This window comes from Stegodyphus dumicola, chromosome 7 (genome assembly GCF_044657685.1).
Source record: "Stegodyphus dumicola isolate Sdum_Otavi_A_Nest chromosome 7, ASM4465768v1".
Classification (NCBI taxonomy): Eukaryota; Metazoa; Arthropoda; class Arachnida; order Araneae; family Eresidae; genus Stegodyphus; species Stegodyphus dumicola.
In genome coordinates this window covers 202,529,516-202,541,915 of record NC_140774.1, presented here as the reverse complement: position 1 = coordinate 202,541,915, position 12,400 = coordinate 202,529,516, and the positions used below count along the sequence as shown (strand labels likewise).

Here is a 12,400-nt window from a genome sequence, read left to right as displayed (position 1 = left end):
CCAAAAGTCTAAATCAGAAATATTAATTAAAAATACTCTGAAAACGCTCATTTTGCCGAGTGGCAACAGTCTCGCGCGTTGGAGATAAAAATCTGCTTTATTTCGAAAAGCGTTGCTACTAAGAAAATCAATAAAAACTGCGTGGCATTGTTGCTGATTGAGAGTGAGAGAAAATTAGCTTATTTTTTCTGGAAGTTTTTCATGTGGGTTCCATATCGCGTCAGACTGAAAATGGTTTGACTATGAATCGTATTTTTTACATCATTATTAGAGAAGGATTACAGCGGTATCGTTCTCTCTGTTGTTAGACGCACTCTTAAACCAACTTAACTGGTATCGGGTACTTCCGGTAGTAATTAAATAAAAAGAAGGCACAGATTGTTACAGATTAATGCTATTTTAGTTTAAAGTATTTTAATCAGTCATAATCTTTGTCTTGCGTATTTTCCTTATAAATTAAATTAAAATTTTATTTTATATAACCTTTATACACACGCAGATATAAATATATATAATAAAGCACATAAATATGCGCATTTATATTTATCCAAATCTGTAAGGGATAACTACAGTAAAATTTCTGTTAACCGAGGTAACCGAAACCGTAACTCCTCGTGTAATCCGAAGCTTGATTAAAATAGACTATATTTTAAATCCTTCCAAAAAATGTTTCCTTTCAGCAAGATTTTCTTACCTTTTTTTTTTTAATTCTAGAAATATATACACAAGTGCTGTTATTAACATTTTAACAAACAGTTTTATTACGAGATAAAATGTGTTTCCTTCAGTAAAAGAAATAATCTATAGAATATTTTATTTCATGATTACTCATGAAAAAAACTAGAAACTAACCAAATTCTGTCAAAATTTACTCAGACCAAGGAATATTACAAAATTGCTTACATTTCGTTTTATGGCACATTAACGTTTTTTAAAGCCTAACGAAGTATTGGGGAAAATCCTGTAACATACAGCCGCTACACGATCAGGGCAGATTTTGGCCATCGAAAGATCATAGAAGAAGCGATTATGCCCTTTCTCTAAATATTAAAAAAAATATTTATTCGAGGATTCAGCTAACGGCCGAGCCAAAAAATCACCGAACACCGGTAGTTCGACTCAGGTTCAAATCCAAGCGATCAGACGAACTACATGGAAATTTTCATGGTTTCCCTAAAAATCATGAAAATTTCCTTAAAAACGTAAATATGAGTTATTCCTTTAAAAAATCGTCTAGAAAGGCATTCTTCGCTCTAGAGAGGTAACCCTCATGTGTTTTGCCACTATAAACAAAACATAAAAAATAATTTAAAAAGTCTTTAAGTTTTCATATTTTGTATTACACTCAAAGGGTCGTTTTTTTAACGTTTTGCGTGCTACCTTTGTTTATTAAATATCATGTTCTTCGCACTTGAACCATAAGATTCAGTTCAACTTTAGTATCCGAGAATATATTCAGAATTTCCGATGCACAGTCTCGCACGCTGGAGATAAACATGTTCCCCCCCCCACAGTGTTGCCATCGCTCGCTTTGAAATCGTTGAGTTTCTTAATCAAAAACTAATAAATGCTCTACAAAATATAAATGAATGATGAATTGTCCTTGAAAAGGAAAAAAAAAAAAAATGAAATAGATAATAAAAAAAATTCTAAATTCGGGCTTCCAGATTCCTGTATTTGGGTGGAGACGTACGTTATTCAAAATTGGATGGCTCTAGGCACCTTTGTTTTATCACAATGCGAGAAATAAAGATACATTTATGCGGATTCTTCATTATTAAATTTCTTTAAGTATAATACAGGGCTCTAAATATTTGGTGGCAACAATTTAAAAAATGATTCGCCGTTTACAGTGAATCAACGCAAAATGCCAAAACGAAATTAATAGCCCTTCTGGGCTAACAAGACTTCATTACGCTCTCTGTACGTATGCCGAGAATAATTTCTTCATCACTCGAAATTTAAAAACTTAATTCGCTGTTTTCTACATATATCCAATCCTAAACTCTATCCTTTTATCGATTGAAGTTTGTTTATAAATTCAAAGCCACTTAATGATGCTTTATCTATAACACAGGTAAAGGACATCTTTTACCGTGACGCAAATCAAGAAGGTTAAATTAAATAGCCCATTACTATTAAGAATTCCCGAGAGATCAATCGCAAATGAGAGAATTCGCAGAATGTTTCTCATTTTCCGCGGCCCTCTCCCAAGTGGTACAATACCTTTTAAAAGTCGTTCTATAGTTACCACTATTTCTTTAATTTCGTTCCCGACTCAGATCACAGAGACCTGAGGGAGAAGGAAATCCGACGAAATAAACTTCACATCCTGTGACTGACTTGTTAAGTAATCTGACACGAAACCGAACCTTCCCACGCAGTGTTCTTTTGAGGTTTTTGAAAGGAGAGAGAGGTAGAAAAGATCTCGGCCAGGGATGCCGGCTTTGGTCATTTAAATGTCAAAGGGAAAGATCTCCCGTCGGAAACACAAAATCAGCTTACGCGTGGTGGCAACGAAATCGATATATACAGAATCGTCTACACAGGCTTGTTTTGGGATTTCGAACACTTGTAAGTTTAATATATGGGTTTGAGGTTTTCTTTGGGAAGCTAACTAATCCCATTCGACGCTTAGATTAATCTAGAAGGAACGTAACTTTTAATCAAGGAACCTCGTTTCAGGGCATGTTAATTCCCATTTCGGTTGTTTTTATACTTTGGCGGTATTTTTGTTAGTTTCTAAAGTAGAAACATCTGCAAAGCGGTCTTATTTGTAGCATGTATTAGCATTATATTACACTATAACCCTCCCTCCCCAAAGTTAATCAGCCACGTTGTCTCGAAAATTGCTGATTCTGTGAGTTATTTTATTTTCAATGTAGCAGAGCAGAACTTAAACAATGTGAGTGAACAGCAATTTAAAGCCAATGCTGCATGTACTTCTAAATAATTTTTATGTTGATTCCATTTTTTATTACATCCTTATACGAAGTATTGTAATCCCGAAAAATTCCGGATACCATACTTGAACAAAAATATCTATTTCGACCGCTATCGAAGGCGAATAAACGATGTTTTTGCTTGACATCCGTACGTAAGGACTCTTTTCCACAAACGAATTATAAAACTGATTTAAAATGGATTCAGAAGAAAATTTTTTTCGTGGCGTCTGTACGTAGGTACGTACGTGCGTATGTATGTATCTGGCATAACTCAAAAACCAGTAGGGTCAGGACGTTGGAATTTTGTATATAGGACTGTTATAATATGTACACCTCCCTTTTTGATTGCAATCGGTCGCACCAAAAGTACATAAATATATGTATATATATATCTGTTACAGTGAAACACCGAAACCTGGAGAATGTCGACTTTCACCGGTGAATGTCAACATTCACATAGTCTCATGGTGTATGTCCGAAATATTTTCCAAATACTCTTATTTCTGACTTACACCGGTCAATGTCGACATTCACCATGTACTAATGGTGAATGTGGAACATATAACAATATTATATTTTCTCCTCCGTCATTCAGTCGCGAATAAACGCACTTGAGACTTGAAATAAGAACTTAAGAACGTGAGAACCTAATACACACAATACATTCAAAATGAGAAAGGAAAATAATAGAAATTAAAAACTTACTTAATTATACAGTATGTTCTAAATGAGAAAATAAAATAACAGTCATAAAAAACTTATTAAATTATGTGATTCAAATCATATTTATTGCAACAACTTAAACTAATATGGCACTTTATGACCTCTCTTTTCGACTTTCACCAGAGCATATCTGTGATTGTCGACATACACCGGTGAGGATCCGAATATACAAGAATGTAGTGAAATATTCGGTCTTTTACCGACGTATTTGGTGAATGTTGATATTCTCCGGTGAAAGTCGACATTCTCCAATTTCGATCTTTCACAGTAACATATCCACTCTGTTACTCAGCGAGCTCAGTGTTTTTAATTCTTGTATGTTGGCAAATTGTGCATGTTTTGCTTTAAAAATGATTGAATTATGTTGCTGTTAACCTCCCGTTAAGGTTTTTATGACATTAGTTAACGTACATGCAATAATTGTAAAATTGTCAACAATTTAAAAGGTTCTTAATTTCGGCTAAGCCTAATTTTTGTTTACCATAGCAGGCGTATTTGTTTACGTATAAACTTAGGAGAATTACGGATTTGTTGCTAATCTAGAAAAACTAAGTTTCGCAGCAACTAAGATAACGACTTCTTTTATTATTGCGAATTAAATCGTGTTTAATCCATTCTGGAATTTATTCGAGGAAATAAGTGTTTAAGATTTACTTCGTAATTTTTATCTTTTAAGTTTTTATGTATTTTTGCCTTGTCGGGAAGTGAGAACTGAATTAATTGAATAAGAAATACTGAATCGTCTGTGAAAAACTGCTGCTTTTTTTTTTTTTTTGTTTGTTTTTTTGTTTTGTTTGCTTATTTCTTTTTTACATCGTTCTAGATTTATTACAGTATTTGAATAGAACATGTGGCAACGATTAAGTAATTCTTCAAATGATACATTTTGTGCATTCTGAGTTATGATATGAACAAAATGTAACGCTGTTAAGTGAACCAATAAATTTAAAATGCAAGAAAAAATTCATATAATTTAATATTCCGTGCAAGGAAGTCATGTGGTGTAAACATCAGATTTTTTATATATTTCCCAACAGTTTGCATTCTTCCCAGAAGGAGTACTTATTTTGGCTAAGAAATAATTGCTTGCTTATATAAATACTACTAATATTTTATTTACTATTTTATATCTATTTATCTTTAATAATTTAGTAAGATAAATTTGAACGTTTCCTTAGCTTTTGAAGTTCCAAACAGTTTTGTTCTTATTTGTTTAATAAAAGGGGATGGTTAAATGAAAACTGCTTCAGTTAAAAGGACAAAAGAAAACGATCCGAAATTTCCTCACAACGTTCATCGCAAAATTTAATAGCTCTAAAATAGAATTCACTTACCCTTGTTGATGAGTACCTTCGGAATTTTTTTGGAAATATACGATAATTTGAAAACCATGCAGATGAGCCACCTACCCTAGAAATATTGAATTAATTAGAACCATGTTGTTTATGTCACTATTGCACATATACAAGTCTACTTTATCATTTGTCCAACATAATAGCATAAAATACATACTACATATCAATTACAAAAATTTAATGTTTAGTCCAAAGGGACAATTTGCCCAGAAGAATTATTCATTTTGTTTTGGCATTAGGCGTTGATTCACTATAAACGGCGAATCACTTTTGAAAGTGTTGCCACCAAATGTTATCCCTCAGTCTTATATTTAAGAAAATTAAATAATGAAGAATATACATTAAATGTATGTATGTTTCTTCCATTGTGATAAAACAACGGTCCCTAGAGCCATCTAATTTTGAATAGCGTACGTCTCCACCGGAATATGGGCACCTAGAAGGCCAAATTTGGAATTTGTTTTATTATCTATTTCATAGTTTTGAGTTATGAGTATTTGATTAAGAAACTCAGCGATTTCAAAGCGAGCAATAGCAACACTGTACGGGGTAAAAAATTATCTCGAGCGCGCGAGACTGTGTATCGAAAATTCTAAAGATATGCCCATCTTAAAATTATTCTGCGATATTGCTGTCGAATTCATTTAAGTGCGAAAAACATGATATGTAATAAATAAAGGTAACACAAAAAAAAAACGTTAAAAAGAACGACACTTTGGGGCATAATGTAAAATCTGAAAGCTTTCAGCTTTTTTTTTTTTTTAATACTTAACGTTGATAATACCTTATTTACATTAATACATGTAGGGGGCAACACTAATGGGGATCCTGATGTATGGACAATGAGTATCGCCTATACTAAAAGCATTAAATTCCATATCAATGTATACAGTAAAATATTATTCTAAAAGTGATATTCTTGTACAAAATTATTACGTTTCCTTGTGGGTGGTGTTTAGAGTTGGACGATTTGCTTCGGAACTGATTCAAAGAACCGAATGAGTGAGTGAACGTCTGCTTCGAGGAAAAAAGAGCTGTGATTCTTTTAGAGTTCACTCACCGAGAGCTTCTGTTGGGAGTGTGTTAGGAAAGTTCGATTCCCTTTTAAGGGGAGAAACGAATGTTTCACCTCCCATGTTTGCTGTATTTAATTTTTACTCCCAACTTTTTAAAATTTTTTTATTCTAGAATTTTTTAGTTAGTTCTGTGTAGAAAGGATGCTTAGAAAGATATCAAACCTACAGTTTAAAGAAACGAGTTCAAGCAGTTAGCGTTTAATTGAGTCAATTCTTCCGATCCTGCTGCTAGCTCCAATCTTTTCACTTTTCTTTCCCCTCCGATCGTTCCCGATCCCACTGCTCCTTCGGTTCTTTCAGCTCTTCCCTCCATTATCGGTAAACGTTCTTTGTTTCGCTATTCGTTCCCATGTTTTGCATCGAGTTATTGAGCGGTGAGTCGTGAAAAAAATTGATTAGGTTCATTGAGCGAATGGTTCTGATGTGATCCCACAAAAAAGGCGTTTTGCCCATCACTAGGCGTTATTTTGGTATAAGTGGTCAGTGTATCTAACTAAGAATTGTGAGATATATCGTTTGAATCCAGGAGAAGTTTCATTTGATTTTTCACATTTTTATGAGAAAAGTTGTAGAGTCATTAGGTTAACTGGAAGCAGACAAGATGAAAAATATGCAACCGCCTTCGCCGGGAATCGAACCACGGACCTCTGGAATACCGGCCCAGCGTGCCACCGTTACACCACGAAGGCACGCTGGAAAGCGGGAGAAATACCTTACATACTCCCCTTTTTAAAGGGCGACTAGGGTTTTAGGGGACCTAGTCGCCAAATCCTGGGTGCAGAGAATCATCATCCACAACCCTTTTAGTTCGGGCGCCACTTGTAGAGACATTGGGATTTTTTTGAAAGCAGATAAGATGAAAAATAGCAACCGCCTTCGCCGGGAATCGAACCACGGACCTCTGGAATACCGGCCCAGCGTGCTACCGTTACACCCCGAAGGCACGCTGGAAAGCGGGAGAAATACCTTATAAAGTCTAAGAGGGAGCAATAGTTTTAGAAAACATTTCAGTACATCTAAAACAGGATATTTGTGGTGCACGATATTAATATCGGCAAATTTTAATTCCGTTTTCCACGCAAAGAAGTACTGAAAAAGATTGTAAAAGTTCCTTTTGTCATTATAACCCTAATGCTAAAATGTTTCTCATTATGTCTAAAGAAACTTCGCAACTGGAAAAAAAAAAAAATACCGAGGATCAATATTTATAATAAATGTAATAATATAAATGGTAAATATGTACAACCATATTTTCCCTTCAGAATGCTCCTAGGTTCAATTCATTCGAATTCGATCATACTATCTGAGATCGAACCAAAAATGTTATACTTCAGTACTTTCGTAGTGGCATTTGGAAGAAACCGAATATTTTCTATTGCTTTTGCGAAGAAGGTGAGCACTTTTGTCTCAAATTACGAGGGGGAACATACGAAATGGGATACTTCTTGAATCGAACGCTATTTCTTTCTTTCTGTCTCTGTCTTTTCTTTTTTTTTTTTTTTTTCTCATTCTTAATTCTTATTCTTTGGTGAAGACGTTACATTTTTCTGATTCGAAATAATTCCGAAAGGGTTCACGGTGCAATGATCTTAAAAGATCAATACTTAGAACATTTGATGCTTTTTCTGGAATGATGGAATAAGCACAAAGCGTGTGACATGCGTTCCTTTTCTCTTTCTTTTGAAAAGAAAAAACAACCAAACTTCTTGCTGTTTGCTTCGAAAACTTTCTTTGATATGTGGCTACAAGAATGAATTGCATGTAAATGGTGTGTCATTACGATTACAGTTCAGAAAAGTAACCCTAATATGCCTTTTTACCCGAATTTTTAGTTCAGTATGCATATTATAGTTTTTTAATTTCCTTCTATACAGTGAATTTTAAATTTTAATTTACGTTTACCTCGAAAACTGGATATCAAAATCTAATTCTGAAGTACTGATTTAGGTCCAGAGCCCTTTACACGAAAACAGCATTAGTTTAGTTTAATTTCTTGCGTATTTTGAGCGCAATTTGTCGAGTTTTAATGAACACTTTAATGCGTTAAGAGAATCATGTTCTGCCATTTTACAGTAATTGACGTAATGTCAACAGTCTGTAGTCTGCGTTAATGTCTGTAGTAAGGTGACTGCTTTTACAAACATTTGCCCATTTATAATCGATTGGAGGATTCACAGTTACGAGGAAGGGCATTCTGAGATGTTCGGATTGCCCCATTCTTTGATGTTTTTGCTAGTAGTTTGAATTTCTCGATAATTGTCCGTAGCAACTTCTCTGTAGGATGTTTTTATGCTGTTTATGTATAGCTTTTTCATTAATCCAAAATACCGTCCATACACATTCCTCATAGTTTTTTTTCATAAAATATATTTAAATAGTCTAATTTAGATGCAGTTTCTGAAGCATCTAATTGTTGTGGTTGGCAATTCTGTCTTTCAAATTTCAAAGATGGCCTTGGTTTTTCAACAAAGCGTGAAGCATTCTCATTGCTTGCGTTACCAACTGAGTAAATAACATTGATAAAAGTATAAAAAACTGTATCATTTAAAAGAAATTAGAAAACATATTTGTAAATGTACACCACTTTCTTCAAATCCTTTGGCGCAATGCTACGCAGAACTTTACTGCTTCGTATGCAAGACAGCCACGCGTACAAATCGAGATTGTGAAAGTGTTCCTCACATATATATAGAAGAATAAAGTAAAATGAATTGTTTATAAAATATTCTTACATAATTTATAAGTGAAGTATGTACATCATTAATTTTTTTTAAAGTTAATTTTATTGTCTAAATACCGTATCTTGATAAGCAACTGTCATGCTACATAACTAGAGAGATCACTTTAGTATAATTACTAAAAAGCATTTAGTATAATTTAGCATTTTAATATAAAAAAGAACATTTTAGTATGAGAGCATTTAACTATAACTTAGACAAGAGCATTTCAGATAACTTAGTAGAGCATTTTAGTGCAGAGGCATTTAAAAGAGCATTTAGTATAACTTAGACAGCGGACCAAGCGGCCACTCTCTAAGTTATACTAAAATATATAAGAATTGAGACTAAAGTTTTTTGACATAGTTTATTTAATTCATTAAAAATTTGTCCCGCAAAGTTTCAATTGTCTGTGTCGGCGAAACACGTATTAGCTTGGTTCGAAATTCACTTAAAAAATTTCCCTTGACAAGCCAAAATGAACTTCGAATTGGGCTAATTAACCATTTACCGCTTCTTAATTTAATATATTTTTTATATTTTACCTTGATCAATTGATTAGTATTTTACTATGTTTTATAATCTCCTTTTTTTCGTTTGGCATATAGCCTACTATCTTTATTTTAACTCGTTCAATTGATTTGTTTTTTTTACTGTGCTTAAAATTACCCAATTTGTTTAGCATATAGCTTTTTTATTAATTTTTAAATGTTCGAATATTTTTTCTCCTCTCTCACACATTTCATAGCAACTAAATATGCTTATGTTGCAGTTTTCACAAAGCCACAGTTTTTGGTAACTTTTTGGCGTGCGTTCTAAAATTTTTCTTCTAATTTCCTTAGTTTTGCAGCACAATGCGCAAAATTTTGACCAAAATTGGTCTTTTTACGTTTGTTCTTACAACCTTACTTATAAAAATATATAATAATATATACTAAAATATCTAATAATATACAATGCTAAAATATATAATAATATATAATACTAAAATATATAAAATAAGTTATACTAAAATATACTTTTACCGCTTGGCCACTAGCGGTCGAGCGGTAGAAGCCGCTGAACACTTGTAGTTCTGCCCGTGGTTCAAATCTCAGCGAGCGGTGCATCCCTCCCTTTTCGTGTAGTGCCAAAGGGCAGAGTACGTAATAATTTTTAAAAATGCAGTATAACTTAGTAAACTTCTTTAGTAGGCTGCTCCAATACTGGTATTTCGATCCGGTTTCGAGCCCACTTCAAACGGGCTGGATGCAAGAATATTTTTCGTTGTTCCCCATGTGTAAAAGTGAATACAACCAGTTTTCTTAAGAAAGTCCGCTACGAATGTATCTCTCCGCTTAAACAGAAGGCCATTATGTGCGTTACCATTTCGAAAAGGATAATCTTTAAAAATACAATTCTGGAACAAAGATGTCCAGAAGTCATTGGTGAACTGGATTTTCTAGAGGCATTTCACATTCAAAAAAATCTTTCTGCTCTAGTTAACGACCCTAATTGCAATCCCTCTTTGCCTTCAGCCTTTAAAGAAATTATGTTTTAGTTCTGCTTTCATCAACAGATGGCGCCAGTAGCTTATCTCCTGTCCAGAGTTTCTTATCATTAAATTTAAACAAATTAAATTTAAATTTTAACAAACACGTATAAAAGTAAAAAAGCAAATTTAAAGCCAAAATTAAAAAGAGCAAATATAAAGCAAAAAAAAAAAAAAAAAATTAAATGTGTAAACATATAAAAGATTTTATTGGTATTTCTTTTTGGACATTCTTCACTTTTTACTTTTGGTTTTGACTTTTACCCTTGCCTGCATGAATGACGAAACACGAAGTGAATGATTGGAGAGTTAGGTTTGGAGGCAACTTTCCCTTGATAAGTCTCTCTCCTGCCTGCTCAACAGTCATTCACTTATGCATTTTTAAAAAATTGTTTGGATTAATTTTAATTTGCTAAATTAGTGAATTTATTTTCATGAATTGGTTTTGCACTTGATTTGCTTATGCTTCTGAATTTAAATGATATTGTAGATTAGTTCAAAAATTAAATCTTTAAATCTTTTATATGTTTACACATTTAAAAAAATTATTTTTTTTTTTGCTTTAAATTTGCTCTTTTTAATTTTGGCTTTAAATTTGCTTTTTTACTTTTATATGTGTTTGTTAAAATTTTAATTTAATTTGTTTAAATTTAAATTTCATTCCTTGCAGCAATGGCGCAAAGAATTATTTAATTAAATTTGTATTTAAATTTAATTAATTTATTTAAATTAAATTTATTTAATTCAATTCAATTTTTTCTTATGAAACAATTATCTTATCATTATATATTATCTCGTACATGTGCGTTTTCGCAGCTGATGATGATGGTTCGGTAAAACCATCGAAACTAGTCCTGTGAAATTTGAAAATATAACGCTGATTTTTGTTGTTTGACTTCTAAATTAATATTTGTTCGGCGTGTTTATTGTATCTTAATCAAGAGAGTGATTAATTTCAAACATTTATTGCACATGAATACAAATGGTGTTTCGACAGCTTGAATGTTAATCAAGGCAAAATCAAATCAAGGCTCGATGACAAAAATCAAGGCTGGATAAATCCGGTGAGTGTGGGGTCAGGGAACTGGTCCACCATGCCCAATCCATCGATGCGGGAATGAGGTGTTTAAATGGCTAAAGTCCAAAATGAGTCCATTACTTTAATAACCCGCAGTCGCACAAATTTTGATGCAGACGCGCAAACAAACTGTGGTGTGGTTGATGTCAGTCGGGGAAGCGTTCTCGATAAATGCGTGCAGCGGCTCGTCCATTACCTTCAGCTATTCCATACACTAAGTACATGTCTGCAAGCTCTCCCTTTGTATAGGGTTCCATGCTCTTTATATGGTGGCTACCGCTCGAATGAGGCAATCCTCACTTTCCACTGGAGCACCCCTGGCGGCGTACAGTGACGTTTCTGGGCATGGGTTCCTATGCAAGTCTTAGGCCTTAGGATGTGTCCTACCTCCCCTAGAAGTTTGTCGCAACATTTACGGTACACCCTGTATATTCGGCCTCTTACTTAGGCATTTACGACTATTTATGTAATATGAATGAAATAGTATTTTGAGAGGAAATCATAAATGATGATTATTAGATTTTTATATCTCAAAATTGTTTTTAGATGACAGCTTTTGCTGAAGTCTAGTCTTAAAAATTCTCATCTTTGAGATTTCTATATGGAAGACTTTCGACATTCATGGAGATAATTAATCCATTGACTGCAAGTTCTGCTCTGTATTCTACGAAGTATTAATATTGTGTTTAGAATTTGTTGCTTCGATAACAAGAAGCGCTCAAAAGGGGCCAAAATTATTTATGAGATGGATTATCGAAAAAACATTTTTCAGCAGATGGCAAGTAATTCTTATTTTCTTCAGAACATTTAGAGATCCACTGATACATAGCATCTGACACAAGATAAACATACTCGCCTAGGAAATATTGCTCCTTTCCGCTTTCACAATAGACTTGTTTTTCGAACTGTCACTTGTTGCATTCTCTGAACGGTAAGACACATGGCTGGGAATTCCATGAGAAGCATTAGAAATGG

The 12,400-nt window shown here is 33.5% G+C and overlaps 2 protein-coding genes across 4 annotated transcripts in view; one reads left to right on the top strand and one right to left on the bottom strand.

Moving 5' to 3' along the window:
- Positions 1-12,400, bottom strand: part of LOC146996608 (uncharacterized) — a 269,060-nt gene that overhangs the window by 76,048 nt on the left and 180,612 nt on the right. The window contains exon 2 of the mRNA XM_085821247.1: positions 5,003-5,078. Coding sequence (XP_085677373.1) covers positions 5,003-5,078 — 76 coding nt within the window. The remainder of the gene's footprint in view (positions 1-5,002; positions 5,079-12,400) is intronic.
- Positions 1-12,400, top strand: part of LOC118186418 (tyrosine aminotransferase-like) — a 109,770-nt gene that overhangs the window by 91,298 nt on the left and 6,072 nt on the right. The gene's annotated exons all lie outside the window — the stretch shown is intronic.